Genomic DNA, 21742 nt, shown 5'->3' on the forward strand with positions numbered 1-21742 from the left:
TGTGAAAGTAGAAATGGGTTTTCACCCTAAAACTCCTCCTTTTCTACTTCACCGAATATTGGTTTTATTTTATTTTAGTGCAGTTCCAACTGTGCTTCAAATGCAATGAGAAATGAATTTTTTTGGCCTCAAACAAAATTTTAAATACTTTTTCTCAGATGTTTTTTTCCTGGCTGGCAACGTCAGTTAAAAAATGTTCCATGAAGTTCAGTGAACATGTTTTCCTGCTTATGCTGCAGAGAGTACTCTTTGCTCCTGCGACTGTCTGTAATTGTGAGATTTTTTAAAACAGTATTTCCAGGTGAACGTATTGGATCTTTCTATATGGTTTCAGCCACGATATCAGTGCCAGCTGAAGACGGCCCTTTCAGGGACCTTGTTATCAAAATAAAGACATTGCGTATATCTATTTCAGTATTTATCGGTCACTCTCAGCTCATTATTTAGACCTTTTCATTAACATAAAGAACTCCCGTAATGAGCCCATCTCTCACTGCAATGAGTCTGTGGTTGGAATAGTGACCAGTCCAGGCACATGCTGATGCACTGATTCTGGGGACATGGTACCAAAGTACCCAACCCTGAGTACCAAATATCTGATAAAGCTGAATGATTTTATGAAGGAAGTCATTTCAGAACCAGACACTACATGCAGAAGCTTCCATGTCCCCTGTCTTGCAGTACTCCGCCTCCTTAGGTTTAAAAATAAATATATATTCTAGCAGAACAAGTGGAGGTTTGTGCTGAAATACTGACTTTAAAAATAGCAGTATGTTCTGTTAATGCCAGATATTTTTAATGAATTAAACCCAAGAGAAGCATGTATTCCAAGGTGACTGGAAGAGAGGCCTTGTGGTGCACTTACTCTTGGACTGTGCTGGGGAAATGTGTGAATTTCTTCTCTGAAGTCATGTTTCTAGTGAACACCAATGACTACAGTGGCGAACCTGGTAAATCGCGAATATATTTGCATTAATTCAAACTTTTATGGTCAATTGGAAAAGGACAGCATTTTACTTCGAAAGAAATCTGCACATGAGGAAAGTTCATTCAGGCTTTATAGCCCAGAGGCCCATGCTTTTTCACTAAAAGTCATTGATAAAAATGGAATTCATTTAGATCAGATGCTTTCTGCTTAGCTACACAGGCTTACAACATTCTGTAAAAGTTAATATTAATCAATATATGAAAAGCAGTGTGGCATGAATAAATTAGGCAGTGTAATAGAAGCTTTTATTTCTTAGGTAACAAAAAAAGACTAAAAGGTCTTAAATTTTTAAAAAGAACATTGTAAAATTTTATTTCTGTTTTATAGACAAGCTGTGGACACTTGCAGCAAAGAAACATACTTTTTCAGGAAAACATGCAATCTGAGACAGAGCAATTAATGCTTATGTAGACTATAATGTTGAAAAATGTTTATTACCAATTCATTTGACTTTTAGTCAGTTCCAGATAAGGTATTGGGCTGAGGATATTGGACTCACTGTGGCTTCTCCATTGTTGTTGGAATTTGGGTTGCAATAGTTGAATTCATCACTATTTGTTTGTACAAAGACTGACAGTTGCTTTAATTTCTGGGTGTTCTTTGGCTGTAAGGAATTGACCTGAGGCTGAGAAAGAGAAAAAGCAACGTTTCTTTCCTTCATGAATATTTGCACTTTTTCAGTGGTGTTTACTTGTTCTCCGTACAGTGTTAAATAAGGGTAGCCTTATCTTTTATTCCCTCAGAGAAAAATTGCTCCCTGCATGGGTTGTACATACATGCATAGACTAATGAGTTGGTTATTCATTGTGGAACCAGAAAGGAAATTGCTTCCGTGTCTATTTTAGGTGTAGCTACAACTTTTACTGTTTACTATTTTGAACTCTTAACTGCATTTTTCTAATGAGGCAATCAAGATAACAGACAGCTGTGGCTAGTTCAATTGCTCATACGATCTTTTCTTTACAGCGTGGGCCATATAAGAAACATACCGTGGGGCTGGATCAACTCACACAGTGACGTTAGTCAAGTTCCTCCATTTGTGACTGAGTCTGAGTTCGGCTCATGGGGTTGAAGCCTAGGCAGCTTTGTAAGCTATGTGCCCAAAAGAAGCCAAAGGAGAACGATGGCATTATCACATAAAACAGCACAGACTTTGTTTCATTTAGATTCAACGCTGAGCTAAATTCAAGCAAAACTAAATGTTAAGAGACACTGAAAGTCCTGTGTGCTGCTGTTTCCAATTGCAGTGATTTTATTCACACCCATTAAACATGTTTCATTTTCAAGCTGTTGCTCTGTTGCCAAATCACAGTGAGATACCTTTACATTCAATAGAAGACTTTCCCTTATGGATCTTTTTCTCAGGCCTTCAAATAGCCACTATTTAAAAGCTCTTCTTCAGCTTTTGTGAGCTTAGTATTATCATTTGGGGAAAAACATGTAACAAAATAAATGTAGGAAGAGGATGATCAATTTAAAGCATTATCAAACCACATTTTGAGTTTTGTTACCACATAATATAAAAATCTTGTGGAGAATAATTCAAAATGTCATTGAAAAAACAGTATAGTTGTCTATAACTGTATTCTACTTTTGTTTATAACTGTCTTCTAATTTGATCATATTTTTGGTAGGAATCAGTCAGATCACTAGGGACAAAGTACACACATATGTACAGATAAGCCTGTTGCTTGGATTTTCTGTATGGGCAGTGAGGTAGGCACTTGTTCACTGTGACCAATTTCGTAATAAATAAAACTTTTTTAAAGAAAAGGGTTGGGTGAGTTGCACCCTAGGATGTCTACTGCTCCTGAAACAGATGCCTTGAGAGACTGGCTCAGACGCAGTTGCCCACAGTGTGCCTATCTAGTATCAGGTAAAATTAATTCTCTCACTCTTCTCCTCAGAGGCCTAAAAATTTATTCAGGCATGCGTAATTTTGTTAAATATTGAAATAAATAAATGCCACTGACTTGAGAATTAAAGGGGGGGGGGAAATTTGGAGGTATGTGTAACAGTCAGTCAGGTTGTTTCGGGTTTGTGTGGTGTTTTTTTGGCAGCGGGGAGAGGCGGCAGGGCGGGCTCCTGTGAGAAGCCGCCAGAAGCTTCTTCCCCGGCTGGGAGTGGGCCCCGCCTCTGGCCCAGGCCGAGCCCGCCAGCGACAACAGAGGGAAGAGGGGGAACCTGCAGCAGAGAGGGGGTCGGGATGGGAGAGGAACCCCTCTGCAGACACCAGGGCAGGGAGGAAGGGCAGGAGGAGGCAAGATGGCAGGCTGTCCCCCCCCAGCCCACGGAGGGGAGCGGAGCGGAGCAGGGGAGCAGGTGCCCGCCTGCAGCCCGCGGGAAGGACTCCCCTTGGAGAAGTCGGTGGAGGACGGTCTCCCGCGGGAGGGAGGGAGGGACCCCCCGGTGGAGCCGGGGCCGGGTGAGGAGTCCTCCCCCCGAGGAGGAAGGAGCGGCAGAGACAAGGGGTGAGGAACCGACCCCAGCCCCCAGCCCCTCTTCCCCTGCGCCGCCGCCGCCGGGGGGAGAGGAGGGAGAGAGAGAACCGGGAGTGGGGCTGGGGCGGGGAGGAGGGAGGGGGGGCGGGGGGAAGGTCTTCTAAGGTTTGGGGTTGCTTCTCGTTATCCTTGGTTTGATTTGGTTGGTAACAAATGAAATTGAGTTTGTTTCTTTCCCAACTTGAGCCTGTCTTTTGCCCGTGACCATAAGTGGTGAGTGATCCCTCCCTGTCCTTATCTCGACCCACAAGCGTTTCTTTATATTTTCTCCTCCTCATCCTACCGGGGCCGGGGGGGCTGGACTTAAACCATGACACAAGTGTTTAGATATGTAGGCTGAAATCCTCATCTCCTTAAAATCAGTGGGACTTCTCCAGATGTCAGTGGGGGCACAATATTGTTCCTGTTTAGTGTGACCCAAATGCAAGCAGAGAATAGAGACCTTGTTAATGTAAGACTTCAGCTCAAGTAAAATGTCGGAAGGCGAATACTGGATGTTCAGCTGGTTTCCTAACAGAATACGTTGTGCTCTTTTTGCTTAAGAAATCAGCTACCTTTTCATAAAAGTAATTTAATGTTAGAAATTATCTGGAAGGCGTTTTTAGATATATAGTAAGCCCAGAAAAAAGTGAATTCCACTGGAGAAATAATCAGTTTAATATCCCGATGAATTGAATGTGCTTGTACTGCAGTGGCTGAAGAGCGTACTTAAATTCAGGAGCCCTGATTACTCCATTGTCATAAATGGAACCTCTCCACAAGTGTGAGTGTAAGCAGTTATTGCACTTCTGTAGGCTGGAACAGAATGATGCAGCAAAACAGAAAATACAATGTGCTATGGATCAAATCTGTTTCTGGATGTCATGCAATGTGAAGGTAAATACGAATTGCTGGTTGGAATCTGAACACCAAGCTACGTTTAGTTCCCCTTATTTGGCTTTTGCTCTGCTGGTATCATCAATTTCCTGGCTTGTAGTACAGTACAGCCAGGTGTTCAAATTCACTGAAGGCCAGGAATTACTCCCTAACGGAATATTGAAAGTAAAACCTAGGCGATGTAACTCATATTCAAAAGTAAATACACTGTGTGACAGGTATAAAACTGCTGAACTAAATGGTATTTCTCACTGGTTTGGTTTTTTTTTTTTTTTCCAGAAGTACCTCAGCTGCAGGGCAAAATACAAGGACGTAAGCTTCTGACCTCCTCTTAGCATCAGGATCAGACATACTACCCTACACTTCACCATCAATTAAGAGCAAACCTCTCAGAAAAGCTGATCAACCCATGACATCAGTGGACATCTTTTGTAAAACACGTTTTATGTACTTCTGCTGAGATCCTTTTTCTACCTACTGCATGGTTCTGTATTACTTACTGGGCACTGATGGTAGCCTCCAGAAAGTGCAGCTTCAAATGGTCAACCTTATCCTTTAGCAAGAAGAAAATCTGGATACTGGATAGCAACAACGTCTTCAGAGAAAATGGTATACGAAGGAAAACGATTAGTTTCCTGCCATTGTTTCTTCCTGTTAACAGCCAAATTCTACTGGATACTCACCCTGATGCAAAGAACTCATGGCCAGGAATATGCCCACTCCATCCGACTGGATGGGGACATCATCTTGGGAGGACTGTTCCCCGTCCATGCAAAAGGGGATAGAGGGGTGCCTTGTGGGGAGCTCAAGAAGGAGAAGGGGATCCACAGACTAGAGGCAATGCTGTATGCAATTGATCAGATTAATAAAGACCCTGATCTTCTTGCCAATATCACCTTAGGTGTCCGGATCCTTGATACGTGTTCCAGGGACACTTACGCATTGGAGCAGTCCTTAACATTTGTGCAAGCGTTGATAGAAAAAGATGGTTCAGACGTGAAGTGTGCTAATGGTGACCCACCTATTTTCACTAAGCCAGACAAGATATCAGGTGTGATAGGTGCTGCAGCAAGTTCTGTGTCCATTATGGTCGCAAATATTTTAAGACTTTTTAAGGTAAGGAACATTTTCTATCTTTCTTTTAAATTTCAAGCACAATGAAGTAAGTGAGGTGATTGTGTTATCTTCAAAAAAGAAAGGACTTTGACAGATTCAGAAATCTGAAATGACTGGCTTGCCCTTTCAAAGTAAAGGAAAAAAAAAAGAGCAATGATTACAGACCCTAATTTAAAGTGCCAAATGCCCCTTTTGAAGTTCTGAGCAACCAAAGCACATTTTAATTCTTTAGGGTTTTTTATCCTTATTTTTTTACTACTCACATTTGTTCCATATTGAGTGTTTATGCTCATCAAGACTAGGTTGAGACTGATTTCTCAGATTTCCAGGGGAATGAAATATAAGGTTTAAACACAAATCCATTTGTAGGAGGACCAGATAATTTCCCTAAATAGGAAGATATGCCAGTAATAATCTAGTGCTATTGATGTGCATGTCCAGCCAATTGAAGTGTACTGAAATATTTTTGATTTCCTTGAAATCCTAACCTCCTCCATATTTTTTACAAGGTCATATTTTTTTCCAGACTTTATCACTTTGTGAGAGATTACTTTTGGACAACAGTTCTACTGGCATTTCCTTCCATGTACTTTATTAAGCTTTGGCATTATAAATAACGAAAAAGTAAACCTGCCACTTTTAAACTTGCTAAGTTAGATGGGAAGATGAACACATTCTAATCAATCAACTTAGCTGGAACAGATCAGGCAGCAGACATTTAATTTTTAATCCTGTGCAATGGCAAACAGATGATGGTAAGTTGAGCACTTTTTTCTACACACAGAACGACTGTAACTTTTGTCTGAATCTATTATTGTCCTACCACCCACTGTTATTCAGACTCATTCCTTCTGTTCAGAAATCTTGCCTTACATCCTTCATCTTGCCTTACAACTTCACAACCACCAAAGACCACTTAAAGACCATTTCTTTGACTTTAGTGGAAGAGATTCTGGTAATGTTAAATACTGCTGTTACATATTTTGAAAACTGTTGCATTTGTTTTCTAATTGTTATAACTGAGAGATTGATTAGAAGTAAGGAAAGATTGACTTTTTTTTTTGCAAAGGTTTGTCAAATTGGCAAAGAGTGTTTCAGCCATTTAAATGGAGATTTTTGTCCTTCCCTCTAGTTCTCCCACGAAGGGCATAATGATGGATTTATAGTTCAGTGGAGGAGCAGTGTGTCTGCTGGGTTGTGGTCAGGTGTTCATTACGATCTCAAAACTGACCCCTAGCTGCACTTGCCGCACAGGTTTGAGAGTAGTGGACTTGTTCCATCCATATGTTTTGCTTGTGAAAATCAAGTACACAAAGCTGAGCTAAGACTTAAAAATGTTCTATATGGAGAGCACCTCTGGAGCCGTGCCTGGTGTGGGAGACCTGTCTTTCCTGGGAGCAATCATACATGCTGTGGGAGGTGTCCATTTTTAATTTCACATCCTTTTTTTGAAGCTGTGTTACCCTATTAAATAATGCATAGTTCTGAAGTAATGATAGATGGAATGGTCACTTTAGTACCCATCATAATGCAGGGCCATGTAGACTATGACTTACACACAGTTTTGAGTTGAATACAGTGCCGTAGAGTGATTTAAGAAACTAAGCCTTGTAAGACATGCATTAACTGTGAATTAAGAGCAGCAAGAAGGAAAGAGGCCTATGAATTGTCTAAGATAGTGGCAATTTGTCTTCTGAAACCATGACAGCTACCTCCTGATTTCCATTATGCAATAAGATTGCAAATAACGTTCTACTGCAGTCTTAATCAATAGAGGGTCATGTGATATCCCCTCTGGGGAAAGATCTTATTTACCCATTTAATTGATGTAACACAGCTGCTGGCAAAAGGAGGAGACATCTCTTTTAGTTTTAATTATAGATCCCGCACAAATATTCTTAATAATGTAAAAAATGACAAATTATACCCTTTAATGTCTGATGTTAGACCTGCATCTGAAGTCTGTTTTACACCTTCCTCTCAGAAGTAGATCTGTTATCTCTGCATGAGTAAAAGCTTCTGGATAAGGCCCTCAGTTAGAAGCACTATAGAAACCATTCACAATGGTTAGAGGCAAGAGACTTAGGAAATAAAGACATTTGCCAGAAATGCAGAAGTATAATCCAGTTTGGGTTGTATTCAGACCAAAGACATGGGCTGAAATTCTCAGCTGATGCATAGCCACAGCTTTGCAGCTGAGGACTAGGACCTTGGTCCATGCTCACAAAGGCTCCAGGTATGACATCGTGCTTACTGTACCTTGGTATATGTCAAGGCTGGGCAATCAGCTGGTGTAAATGCCTGTACTTTCACTGAAGTCACTGATCACTGTCATGCAAATGCTAGTTTCCATTATATCCAGGATGAGTGTGATTCATCCATATTTCTGTCTAACAGTTCAATTCAGCAAGTTGAACCTGTAATTTGAAGTTCAATTTGCTTTAATATCTGCTCTGAAGTTCCTAAATGTTGGGACTACACATTTTTTGAGAACATTGTTATCCAGTGAAATTTTAATCTGTGATGAAATTGTGAGAAATATATTATGTCACTCAATGTGAATACACAAACAAAGATAGCCTGAGAAATACTATGCACAGCAGCTTGGATTTTTATGCTGCTATTTTTCTTGCAATTTTTTTTCTTTCTGTTATTGATTTTACAACACAAAACATACAGGTCAATAGTCCTATCTGATGATCTGGTGGATAGCATAAACTGATTGATAGTCATGGTATCCTTTTATCTAAGTGTTTTCATGAGAAGAGGGGAGGAAGGGCACCACAGAAAGTGACCTTGATATATAGCCTTTCACCTGGTCAAATGGCTCACCTTGAATTCTTCTGTGTCCTTTCTCCTTTTGTGAATTTCCAGGTGCACTACCGCTTAACAGGTGATTTTCTGTAGGTCTTAGCCTTGCAGGTCCACAACATTAATGTCCAAATTTGGACAGGCTAAATTTCACCTTGATGGTTTTAGACCTTTCAGAGGCACTTTACAAACAAGAAACAATTGTTCAGGGAATTAACTGTTTGAAAGTGGACCTGTTATTCCTTGATTATTGTGAGGAGACTGCTTTTTTTGCCTTATATTACTCTGGTGCTTGATGCAAAAAGATTGTGTGAAACAGTTGCTTATTAAGCTTTCAGAACTTGGAGGTGGTCTTGCTGCACATACCATGGAAGAAGGAGAGGACCTTCAGAGACGAGCACAGAAGGACTGTGCTACTTAGTAACACAGTAGCTACCCACTTAAACAGTTCTTTGTGCATCTTGGGACAGATTGTCCCCACTTGAAGTTGCTGGCTCATCATTTTAAGTTGTTTTTATCAGAGAACATCAGGAGTGGGCTGCTTCACAAGGGAAATGGAGATGGGAGCCGAGAGGACAGTAAGGCAAGAAGGGCAGTTGTCTCCTAGCTTCACCTGAATGAGAAGAACAAAACAAGTCTGTCTGTGTAACCAGGTACAGCCAACAGCCCAGTGATGGCCAGACAAGTCCATAGTAGTGAGACAGGTCCAAGGTCAGCAATGCAAGGTTGGGGTCAGCAAGGCAAGGTCATGGTCAGCAAGGTACAAGGCCAGCAGCATATCTCAAGCTGGAGCTAAGGGCAAGGGCCAGAGCTGAAATGCAGAGCAAAGAAGGTGGACAGAGGTCCTGATGAGGCTTCTTATTGCTCTTCCTTACAACTTAGCTGTTTTCCTGGGCTGATCCAGGGTGATGCATTTGCGCTATATTGGAGACGACCTTGAACACACGGAGCCAAATCCATGACTGGGGAAGGGAGGGTGTTGCAGAGCCTGTTGGTGCATTCAGGGCCTTGACAGTTTTTTAGCATTTGCCGTGGCAGTGACTGTAGGAATAGGACAGACAGGCACGAGCCAGCCTCTTTCCTTTTTTCTGATGCACCAGGAGATGCTTATTCCTCTGGCTAATGGAAAGTGGCATTGTTCGTGGTTTGTTGTTTTTTTTTTTTGTGTGTGTGTTTTTTTTTTTTTACTCTGGAAATCCTGCTGCCAAGCTGGTTCCTGTTTGGCTGGTAGGATCTATTGAGGGGCTGGCTGTCTCAGTTGGCCATCTCTCACTAGCACAAAGGCAACCTTCCTCTTGACTTGATCAGTGAAAATCTTACTCTTATACCCTTCCTTGGCTTTGTCTCACTGAAATTTTGGCCTCCTGTAGGGTGCTCAGGCATGGCCAGGTGGTATCCTTTAGGTGCTTTGTGTGATGCTGATAAGCATCTGGGCTGTTCCCAGTCCCTCAAAACTTGGCCTGGAGGGAACAAGAGACTCTCTAACTTGGCTCACTTCATGTATTATGTTGCCTGTATTCAAAGCTTCTACTTGTTTAATGTCTGAATAACTCATGTCAGTGGTTAAAATCTGCTGGAAAGAGAGGCATTTGTTTATGCTAGTGCCCTCCCATCTAAAAACCTCACACTATTTCTGAACTCCTTGGTATGCTCCATCTGTCACCTTCACACATCTTCTAGCCAATGTCACACTAGAACAGCCTAGGGATGATGGTTTGCATGCGAATTGAGACGGGTGGAGTGTATGCTTGGTGAATTGTGATCTTAAGCTTTTATGTATATGTTTATTTCCATGTGTATAAAGCCAAAATATTCATCAACAGTTTTATTCCTTGCCTGGCCTTGCCTTTTGCCTTGCCTGGCCTTCTGTTTTCTCCTCTTTTCCCAAGACTAAATGACTTATTTCTTCTTTTTGGTCAAATTCCCTTCTTGTTGCACCACTGTAATCCACTTTAGTAGCTGCTGTCTAGAGGGACTAATATTCACTTCATGCACATTTGCCTTATACCTTTCATATACATTTACCTCTTCAGAAGTATAAGTACAAACGGGCTACATTATGGAGTAACTCTTTCAACTTTGTGAAACCTTCCAAAATGCAAGGGACAGTTTCTTTCAGTAAATCTAGAAGTGAATAGATTAGTCCCCTCAGCATTTTGTTTATTTGCTTTGATTTTTTTTCCTTGCCTCATTTTGGGTTTTAGCATATATTTTTGGCTGGTAGCCTCGCACAGCTACGAGGGCTGTACCTGGATGATGCTTTTTTTTTTAGGCTTGGTTGCAGGTCTTTTTATGTTTGGCTGCCATTCAGCACTTTTGCTGCCTTGTGTTCCAGACCTGCACAAAACAGCAGACAGGCCTCCCAGAAACGAGGGAATTACCATTGTACAGAGGCTAACCTCACTGAACTTAATAAATACAGGGCTATGTATTTAATTGTGGCAATAGAGTGCATCTCATGATGGAAAGGAATATGATGTAAATAAAATGTAATAACATTGTACCACAATTTCAGAGAGCACATACATACTTTCGTGAGGCAACCTGCACCATACACAGATCCTGATCCTGACTCTCTATCTGTGGAAATTTTTGCACCTCATAAGCGTTACTGACTTCAGAAGCTCTAGGGGGATGCAGGAGTCAGTCTGTTCCATGTCTGACTGCAAAGCCTTTCCATAATGGAAAATCTTTAGCATATACTTCATAAGAAGTGAAGAACAGGCTTAAGAATTTTACCCAACATATTTGCATTAATTAAAAAAAAAAGTGCTGCACTGATTAAAATATATCAATTTTCTGTTCACTGTGAAACGCTACATTTGTCAATAACATTTTCTGCTGCATGGCATTTGAAATCTGAAATAGGATGATTTTTTTTTTGGGTGGTTAAAACATATGTGGGAAATCTTGTGTGAAGTGTGAAGAGAAATTGTTGTTAGCAGGGAGAAGACGACTGAAACATTTTGAAATCAGCTCTTAAGATGAACAGATTTGTTTTAGTTTTGTTCTAGATAATATTTTCACTTTCTGAATCATTTTTAATTATAAAAGGAACCCGTTGCCAATACATCCCATTTAATTTTACAGTGTTTTTTGTAGCTTATTACAAGCACATATCTGCTTAGTGCCTGAGCATCTTGTCTTGTTATTGGCTGGAAAATACCATTATAATCATTCCATTTCTTGTGGGTTTTTTTTTCATAATTCAGCTTCTTTTACATAGAAACAACATTCGTATCTCTTTATATTTCCATGGTAGTAGATAACCGATTATGCAAAACCCCCTTTTAATTCAACCATGATTCTTCTGTCACTACCAGGTTAGATGTATTATGGCCAGGTCAACACAAAGATAAAATTATAGGTACAACAGATCTTTGCAAGTATCAATAATGAAACAGTTGGGAAATTTTTTAGTTGCAGCCAGAGGAAATAATAGGTTTTCAGACTCTGTGAAAACTGCTAGGACTGATCAGCATCAAATTTTATTTGTGCTAAGCTGCTTGAGGCAAGGGAGTACAAAAGCAACTTGATGCATTCATTTCGTATTTTACAGTATATTAGTTCTTTAAATATTCCTCTGAAGATTTAATATTTTTAGTTTTCTCCCATTCCTGGATGGAGCTATAACTCGTGGTTAGAGCAGAGGGGCAATCTGTTTCTCTGTATTCTTTCCATGTTTGTCATTGGTTTTCTACAAAGCTTGAGACGCATCTCTTGACCTTTTTGTTCTTCTCTTCTGTCATTTTGATTTGCTTGTATTTAACCATTTCACAGGAACAATTGGAAGCTTCTTTAATGTTTGTTAAATGGTTTGAGATGTCTCCCCTGTTTTTGTAGGCACGCTGAAGCTTGAGGGTTTTTTTGTCATTCCGTAACCACAGTATGTGAGCACCTTGCAAAGAGAGTGTAGCTATTAAACACCAGTGGTCTGATTGTCTTTCCACTTTCCCGAGGGCAGTTGGGACTATATATATATACACACATCTTCCCCTCACATGAAGGAAACTGCATATGTGGAGAGAATTATTTTGCCCTTTCATGGCTGAAGTTTTGCTGAGTCTCTACCACAGCACTAGGGTTGTTTGTATGTGACAGGTGGCCCTGAGTTACTTGTTGAGTAGCGCCTATATTAATATAGATATCAGTCATAATTTCATGACTGAGAAGACTGAAAGGCTGAGAGGAATCTAGCAGTTCAACAAGAGGTCACATACGCACAGAAACACGAACTGTGCAGTGGGCTTTTTTAAAGATCTTGTGTTAGTAGGAGGCACTTTTTACGTCTCTGCTAGTAAACAAAATGTACCTGGCATAGTTCTCTGGCATCAAGGCCAGCTGACTCTGACAATCCACAACCATATCATAAACTCCTTTATTCCCCCAAATCATGGGGCTGCATGCAAATTACTGGCAGGGAATGATTCCTGACCCATGCTGACTCCTGAAGCCTGTCTGGAAATTGGGAGACTTGGCTGGCACAGGTCACGGCTGAGTTATGGACCGTCCTGACAGTCTAGCGGTGAAGTCAGCTGAGCTGTTGCTGAGGGATGCGCTCTGAAATGATGTGATTTACCAGCATAGACAATGCTGCTGATTTCTCAGGACAGAGCTCCTCTGCTCCTACGTCACACTGAGGGGAAGCCAAGACACTGCAAGGATCATTGGTGCTGTTTCAGTGTTTTAGTACAGCAATGTTAGTTTTATTAGCCATGATGAGAACTAAATTAAGACTTTTTTTTTTCGCTGGTGGATCATTGTTTCAGTACAGTGACAGCTGTGCAATATGAATAGTCCCGCTTTCTGACTGTCATCAGAAACCAGGCACTATTGTGTGTTACAGCCAATTGGTAGATTTTGTCGGTTTGTGTATTTCCATCCTCATTATTTTCCCTAAAGCACATTGTGCTTTTAGGATTAAACTGGTTTAGAGTGCTTAAATGTATATCCTTGTGTTTGCTAGCATTTATCAGAGAAAAATAGTCATCCAAACAAAAGTCTTACTGAAGGACACTAATTCCACATGAATGAACTAAATAGCCAAGAGCAAAATCCTCCTCTGGGCTGGGATCTCCATATGCTCCCAGATCAGAGAAGCAAGATATTATGTCCCCTATCCTTCTGACAGGACAATTAAGCATTTAAGTGAGGCCTTAAATTAGGAGGCTGTTTGCCCTTGGCTGCCTGTGTCCTCAATAGAGAGAGTAAAATGCTTTCAGAGGGAGACTGGATCAGGTCTATGGGTGTTGATGCATCTTTCACGTTTACAGAAAGATGATGGGTTGATCCATGCTTGCACTCTACCAGACAGAACCTCTTCTCACTGGAAGGCTTTGGAAGCCTTGCATGGAAGTCACAGGTGGCTCTGTACATGGTTATGAGAAGATTTTAAACACCTGCAAGGGTGGTGCCAGTTTCGTAATTCCTTCCTCACTTTCCTGTGGGAGGAATCCTATCCATCTCCTTTTCTCTTTCATTTCACCCCTGCTCTATTTCCTTCTCTTGTTGTGTTAAAAAAGCTACTTTTTGATCACTGTTCCCATTATTTTTCAAGTGAATATTTCATTCCATAGTCTCCAAACAATTTTTTTTCCAGACACGTTGAATAAGCAAGGCTCTGAGTGGGTCTCAGTTTCCGTGGCTCGTGAGGATGAGTGGGTCAGCAGGAGGAAGAGCTGCAGTTTGGGCAACTTATGAGTGAGACCTGTCTAGGGGGATAACAGGAAATAAGGGAAATGCTTATTGAGAGGTTGAGCCCTAAAGGGACAAAGGTTTCTCCTTTTTACCTCACTGTAGGATTTCTTGTCTGGCACTTCAGATAGATACTTCGCTCTAACTCTTCTCTGAAATAAATTATTTCTGATAGTAATGGTGAGATATGCCATGGTATTGCAAGAACTCTCTTCCTATTGTGTTTCTTTTATAGCTTGAGACTGTGCAACAGGAGCAAAAGTGATTTCATATTTTCAGTTTTGGCTTATGTTCTTTTGTAGAAGGTGCCTCCAGCATTTAGCTGCGTAGTAGCAGTATTTGTAGAAGCAGAATCAGGATCTTTATTCCTTCTTCACTAGTACAGTTACACACATGGCTCTTCTATAAACTTAAAAGTAGCAAAAGGACGATAGCCCATTTTAGGTATCATTCTACAAAAAGCTCCTAACAACTTGATTAGCTTTTTACTTTGATAGTGGCTCTGTCATGTTTAAAATACCATTACAATCTTCTTCCAGGCTGGGTAAAATTTTGTCAAGCAACACCATTGCATTATGGTAGCACTCATCCCCCGTGGTGATGCCATGGTATGCCGTATGAATGCAGGTGAAGTCACAGGAGGTCTCAAGACTTGACTGTTCGGATGATATGTGAAAGGATTATTAAGTGAAGTGGAACATCGTCTGAAATGTTGAAATGCACTGCTGTAGAAGACAATACGTACTGGCTAGTAATAGAAAGGAGAGAATATATAATGGATGCATGTGTGCTTTTGTACATGTATGTTTGCTATGTTATTATATTACCATAAATTCATTGGCTGCTGTGGGAGAAGAGAATTTATCTTGATAACCCAAGACAAGGAACTCATTTATCATTAGGAGCAGCATAAAAAATCCTGGGGATTCAGACTATGCTCATTGCTATGGTGTTTGGGACCAAACAAAAACATGTCCCACAGAAACAGACAAACAGGCTCTCAGGGCTGGTATCACACACTGAATTGAAAGTGTGAAGGCCTGGGAATCCCAAGACTGCAGAAGGCTTGCTGCAGGGGCACGGCTTGTTCTAGGAGTCAGATATCTGGCTTCTGCTGAGTTCAGGAGCAGCAGACAAGTAGCGTAAATGACTACATTCTTCTGTAGCCAGCTGGATAAGACCTGCTTGTTGAATTCTGCTTACTCAAAAGGCAAGCAGAGTCTAATTTTTGTGTCACTTTTAGTCTTGTTTAAATGAGGAAGAATCCCTGAGAGAGCAATGAATTCCAGGGAAGCCACTGAATTATACCACTATAAAACTGGATTTATCCAGAGGCAAATAGTGTCCTACGTCCATGCAATACTGCATCCTGTTGGTATTACTGTCAGTAGGCTTTCTGTTCCAGTATGGGAGTTCAACAGGTGTGTAGCAAAAGTGGATGTGGGTCCTCAATTATTGTTTCATGGCATTTTCGGATATGATCATGGTGATGCTCTTTCGGTCTCAGTCTGCAAAGAGATATGGATATGTTTAACTGGAAGAGTGATGGTTTGTTTCTATGGGACAGTACTGATCTTGGGGAAGCTGGCAATCTGATCTCCACGGGCATGCCTCTGCAGAGTGTCTTTTATAATATGGACTAACTACAGACATAACACCCCAAATTCTACTGATAAAGGGGAGTTAGTAGAGCATGGACATGTATAGCTAGGATACTGTTTCAGGTGGGAAAATAGAGGTTGCCAAGAAGTACGCTGTCATATGTTGTCTAAAGGTTAATCCAGTTGTGTAGGATAGGAAAAATGCCAAATTTCCTATTTCCAAGCTTTCTGAAAATTAGATTGGATAGAAGTATAAAAATATACATTTTTGTATCAGCAGGAAAATGATCTAGGTAAAGTAGCCAGTGTTTTTCACTCCTAACTTTGATGGTTCTGTCTGCGATCCTTTGCATAACAAAGCACAGGATTTAAAAGTTACCAGCTGCTATATTTACTTTCCAAAGAGTGAAGAAAACACGTATTGTCCTGAGGATTAAAGGGCTGATACTCTTTGTGCTCCGTTCAGGCAGAATTGAAGTGTTTGTAATGAAGTAAAAGCTCTTAGAAAGCATGAAACATGAGAGAAAAATAATGTGTTTCTGTCTTCTTTGTTGGACAGGATTTGATGATGCCCTTTGAAAGTTTTAAGTGTAAACATCTATCTTATTAACCAGCATTTCTTTTTTTGTGCATGTTACAAACAATTCCACTTGCAAAACCTAAATGCAGTCAGAGCTGTTTTTTCAGCCCACTGGGAACTCTTTTGCCAGATATCTTCTGAACAGCAAAAACTCATCATCTGTGAGCTAGTTCACATCTCCAGTACCAACTTAACAGCATTTTGGAAACTGGATATGTAAAGTATTTGAGACAAGATGTACTGCAGAGAAAGAATAATATCTCTAGGGCTAGTCCTGGGGACTGGAATATGAAGGGAGGGTAGCTGTGCTGTATAAGGGAGCGTGAAAAGCTTGCAGTTGGAACAGTTGCTGCAAGTGCCCTGTGACTCAAGGTATGATTTCCTGCCGTTCCTGCCAAGTTTCAAAGCTTGTGTTTTTCTTTTTTTCTCTCCTTATTGCTATTTTTAGGCTGAATAGCAAAGGACTTGTGCTTCAGGAATGAAGATTCACCATTCAAGTTGTACTTATTTTATTGCATCTTTGTGTACGCATCAAATAATGTTTGATTCTGGCATGCAGGAGAGAATGAGAGTAAAGATGTAAAAAGCGATGAAAACGTGGAGTATTTTTGGGATGGGTCACATAATCACTCGGCTCAATGGCAAGCTGCAAAGCTTTGTCTGAGTGTGACAGACTGCCCTTGCTGTGTGGTAGTGCCCGCTGAAGCCTTACATCCTTCATCTTGCTTCACCACAGATTTTCTCTGTGACCTTGGGCAAGTCACGCAGAAGTGAATTCTCAGCCTGAGGGCTGATGCCTGTGGAGCTGGGTGACCAGCAGCTCCAGAGGACTGAAGTCCAGGGTCCTCTGCCCCTGCTTCCCTGGTTATAGCACTTCTGTGCCCGAAGGGATTTGTGAATATAAAGGCTCCTCGATAATCAGATATAAGAGTGAGGGGTGGGGGCATATAAGTACCTCAGATAGCTAGTTCTTAACGAGGGATTCCTTGTATCCTCTTACATAGTTCCCTCCCCTGGGTTTTGCTATGAAAGGGGATTATCCAACTCACTGTATGATTTAAATATGCAAGTCATCAGTCTCCAGAGCAAGTGGTGAAGCCTGCCCGACCTCCAATCAGAGGCTGTACATCCCCCTTAGGAAACCATGACAGTCAAAGAAAGAGAGCCACAGAGTCAGGAAAAAATATCTGGATTATTAGCCAGGAAAATTAAAACTGTTAAAACTCTTCTTGGCAATCTATATTAGAGTGATTGGGAAAAATGAATGTCTGCCATTATTATGACAAAGCACAAAATTAAGTAGTGTAGGGTAAAAGAAAATTAAGACAGGTGTGTGCAGATGTATGTTCTACTTAGCTGAGTGGATTTTTTTTGTTCTTAAATGCTTGAGAAGAGTGACAGTCAAATCAGTTTTGTAAAAGACTTGCTGACTGACTGACTATTATTCCACTTTGTTTCTTGGTGTCTCAGGAACCTTTTTTTCCTGCGTTTCATTCTTCATGCTGATTTCATTAAAAATTTGTTTGCTTATCTCTAGCTTGAGTAAAAATCCCTATGAATAGTGCAACTTCTGGCAGCTGTGTGGCAAATAACTGTCTCATCTATTTACCGGGAGTAGATCAGGAGCTAAGAGGGCCTTCCACACCTTTTAGAAAAGGTGATTCCTAATTTTAAATTTCCTCCTTTTCAGTTGTTTTTAATATACCCAAAGCATGAATGCAATATTGTGAGCAAGGCTGTGCAAATAATTAGTCAGTTTGACAGCTGAACTGAAAATAAACATTCATTTTAATCTGAACGAAAATGATCATGCTGAATTGGGATTTGAGGCTTCTTTATTTGGTTGGGGTTTTTCTGTTTTATTTTGTTGAGGAAAGCTCTGCAAAATGTTTTGTTTTGTGTTAAATGCTAATTTCTATTCCACATGAAACAGAATATTTCTATTTTGAAAATTTCACAATTTTTTAAAAAAGTGATAAGTTTGAAATGCCAATCTCGGGTACCATTCATTAAGTGGTGGTGACCCTCTTCTTATCACAGCATCTTTACTCATGACTTACACAAGACTCTTAGGCAAATTCTTCCTTGTGGATTCAGAGCAGGGAGTCAAATATAGTTCAGGAGATGGGACAGCTCAACTCCAGTCCCCACAACAACAGACAAAACTGCTTTATAGTAAAATTAAGAGTTCTGTTCACAGAGGATGAAAGCTTTGCAGAAGTGTACTCCTTCACTGGGACGCCAGGGCACACTGTGTAACTGAGCTCTCCTGAACTTCTACCCTGTGACTTTTCTTTCTGCCGGAACAGGTCTTATCCCACCAGTCTCCTGTGTGCAGGATTTTCCCTGGGGAGCTCTAATCTCAGAACTCTTTGTCAAAACTGGCCTGTAATTGTGCATCTGCTTCTTTGAAAACTCCTTCCCACTCTTCTCCCTCTGAACAGCTGTACGCAAGTTAACGCTGCTGTTGCCAGATGCTGTCTATTCACTGCTGATAAGCTTTCACAATGGGAACGTTTTATTTCATCTATGCTAGAATTCATTAAATATTCATTAGAGCAATGATTTGAACTTACCTACCCCTGTTTCTTGCTAAATACTGGACTACCCAGTGAATTACTCTCAGGTGGGTCCAATGGAAGCTTAATTGTTTATGAAAACGTGAACAGATTCAGCAGGAGAGACTTTCATGACCAAAACCCCTATAACTCAATGGTTAGTTGTTCCCAGCTGAGTACTCTAACCTCCAGGCTGTTAAGTATAATACAGGCAGCTACTACAGCCTCATTTTTTCTTTTTGGAACATATGCATTGAGAGGATAAATTACAAAAAAATGACAGATAAGTGGTGACAAACACCAGAACCAATGGAAAGCCTTTAAAGAAGTCCTGCTGAATACCATGGGGAGACCTAACAGTTAAGCACATTTGAATACTGAAACATTCGTTTGGATGCTTTAGCCATGGATTTCCAAGCCTTTTTTCTTTAAGATGAAGTCTGAAAGTCTTGGCCAGAACGGTAACACAAGATTTGTCTCACTCCTGTCTTCAGCTGCCTAGTTTAACATAGATCTCAAGGTCAGACCCTTGTATTCATATGGATGGCTGAATCATCCCCTGTGAGTCTGAAGTGCAAGTGGACTTCTGGAAGTGCCTATGTGTGTTCATCAGTCGTAGACGAAGACCTAGTGACTTCCAAAGTCTAGGCGTTTCTAACCACCTATTGCTATACAGTACTGACCATCTCACTTCTGAAGTGTCTAAATGCTAAGCAGGTCCTTCAGTATCTAGGGCTGATATCTCTGCAGTGCAAAACTCTTGCCGTGAACTGTCTTATTTACATACTCTCATAAAATATAGATGGTTTCTGTCCTTGACATACAGGCTTGTAATTACTTTTGATTTGTTTTACACCTAGGGCTTTATAGAAGGATTGTAGAGATTTTTGTTTTGAATATAGAAAATTGGAGGACACTCCCACAGCAGCTATTGACAGTGATATTTGTCATTCTTTCTTTCTTCAGGCTATTGTGAATATTGTGGATACTATAGTTATTTAGGCAGAATGATATCATAATAATAAATAATGTTGTATTTTACTCTACAGCTCCTATTTGCAGCAGTGCTCCAGGCGCCTCCCTAAAACCTAAACAGAAAATGAACCATAAAAATAATGTCAAATGGACAAACAAAAATAATTGTACAATGACGGAAGCTTTTTTTTTTCTTCAAATCTAACATACAAGTCTCTCTAAACAGTTAAGTCTGTGACATTTCTTAACTGAAGGTTCAGGATGTGGGGAGGGCTGGAGAAGGCAAGGGCAGCATACAACCAACATTTTCTGCAAGTCATAATGAAAGAATACACTAGTTATGACTTTAATTGGGATACTTTTCAGATCCACTGACTGAAAAAAAATGAGTTATGGAGTTAGATGTCAATATATATGAATGTCACTGATTTTACTAAAAGCTTCTGTTGAAAAGATTAAGGGGAAAAAATTGTTAAGAAACGTCATATACATATTTATTCCAACTTTATAAGAGCTGAATTCTGCACTGCCTGCACTGTACCACATGCCAAGGAGAACAGAAAGTGATGGCAGGAGCCTGAGACCCGTAAGCAAGCAGTGCTCTGCAACCCCAGCTGCTACCCCTGGGCAGTGCACCAGGGTGCCTGAGGACATGAGAAATGCAATACCACTAGATCAAAGTGGCTATACTTTTGGAGAAGTAGAGTTGTCCTATGCCTCAAACCAGCTTGTGCATATGCTACTATTAGCATCAAATTTTATCTGGCAGTGTATCAAATAGGGACTTTGCTTTGGTTTACAAAAACCAGCCATGTGTGTTCTTTGATATGCTGGAGCAGCCCACCCTAAGCCAACATGTTAAAAACCATCCACCCTGCCTACAGTGGCAGGTTGTCCTTTGTGCCAGGAAAGCCTGCGGCAGCTGAACATGGGCTTTGCAGGAGGGAGATCTCAGTATCCTGGGCCAAGTGTTCTCTCGTGGGCATAGGCTTAATTTCCATCCGTAGCAATGAGAGTGTCTGAAGCTGTTTTAAGGGCATTAAGTGTCTCATGGAAATTTAGTGCCAAATGGTATGTGAAAGTTTCCTGCTCCTTTGGTTACTGCTGGAAAGCATTCCAGAATGGTGTAAATTAAGAAACATTTATTGCTACCTTAGAAAAAAGTGAAAGGAATACTTTGGTCTTTTCATCACGCAGGCCAGGGTAGCACTTTGGTGTGCCTGATGATCTATACAAGTGACTCGAAAATTCTCTTTATGAAACAAGTAAACATACCTTGATAGTAATACTGCAAATTGCAAAATGCTGCTACAGACTTGTCCTAGAAAAGCTTAACAGTATTTAATGTATTTTTAAGCAAAGGATTATCAAGTAGAAATGCAAAGTTAGTAAAATTCTGCTGCTGGTAAAAACTTGTAAAACCAAAAGTAACATTACTTTCATGTATCTTTGATCATTTTACAGTGCTACATGTGTTTTTTTGGAAAACAATTTAACTTGCCATAAATGATGGCTGAACTGGCCATCTCTCATTGCACAGTTTGTCTGCAGTACTTACGAATCTAACACCCGGAATGACAAGTGTAATTACATGCTTCTGAAACATATGCCATAATTTATGGCTATTAAGCAAGTATAAACAAGAGATCAAATCCTAGTGTAAGCAGTCATCCAAGAAATCATCTTGACATTTATTTCATTAAAACCTTTCTTTCAGTAAGACAGTCAGAACATACCTGAGTAGCACTGTCAGCACATCTGCAGATACTTGCCAATTATTGCGTGTTTGCAAAACAGAGGATCAGGTACATGCATACAGTTAACAGTTTTCAGTTGCATTTTGCACATGTAGTTATGTAGGTGTTTATTATTATTATTATTAATCTCCCTACAGGACATTAATATATAGGACTTAAATAACAACAGCCCTTTTCACCTATTTATACTGTGTGTTAACATTCAATGTAATTTGAACTAGAAGACTGAGTAAAAATGCTCAAGCGCTAGACAGCTCGTGGTTTGTTGGCTTGAGAAGCAGAGAA

The 21742-nt window shown here is 40.4% G+C and overlaps 1 protein-coding gene across 1 annotated transcript in view; it reads left to right on the plus strand.

Annotated features, from left to right (window-relative positions):
* Positions 1-4971: 4971 nt before the first annotated feature.
* Positions 4972-21742, plus strand: part of GRM8 (glutamate metabotropic receptor 8) — a 349904-nt gene continuing 333133 nt past the window's right edge. The window contains exon 1 of the mRNA XM_075024972.1: positions 4972-5481. Coding sequence (XP_074881073.1) covers positions 4972-5481 — 510 coding nt within the window. The remainder of the gene's footprint in view (positions 5482-21742) is intronic.

The sequence above is a fragment of the Buteo buteo genome, chromosome 4 (assembly GCF_964188355.1).
Source record: "Buteo buteo chromosome 4, bButBut1.hap1.1, whole genome shotgun sequence".
NCBI lineage: Eukaryota > Metazoa > Chordata > Aves > Accipitriformes > Accipitridae > Buteo > Buteo buteo.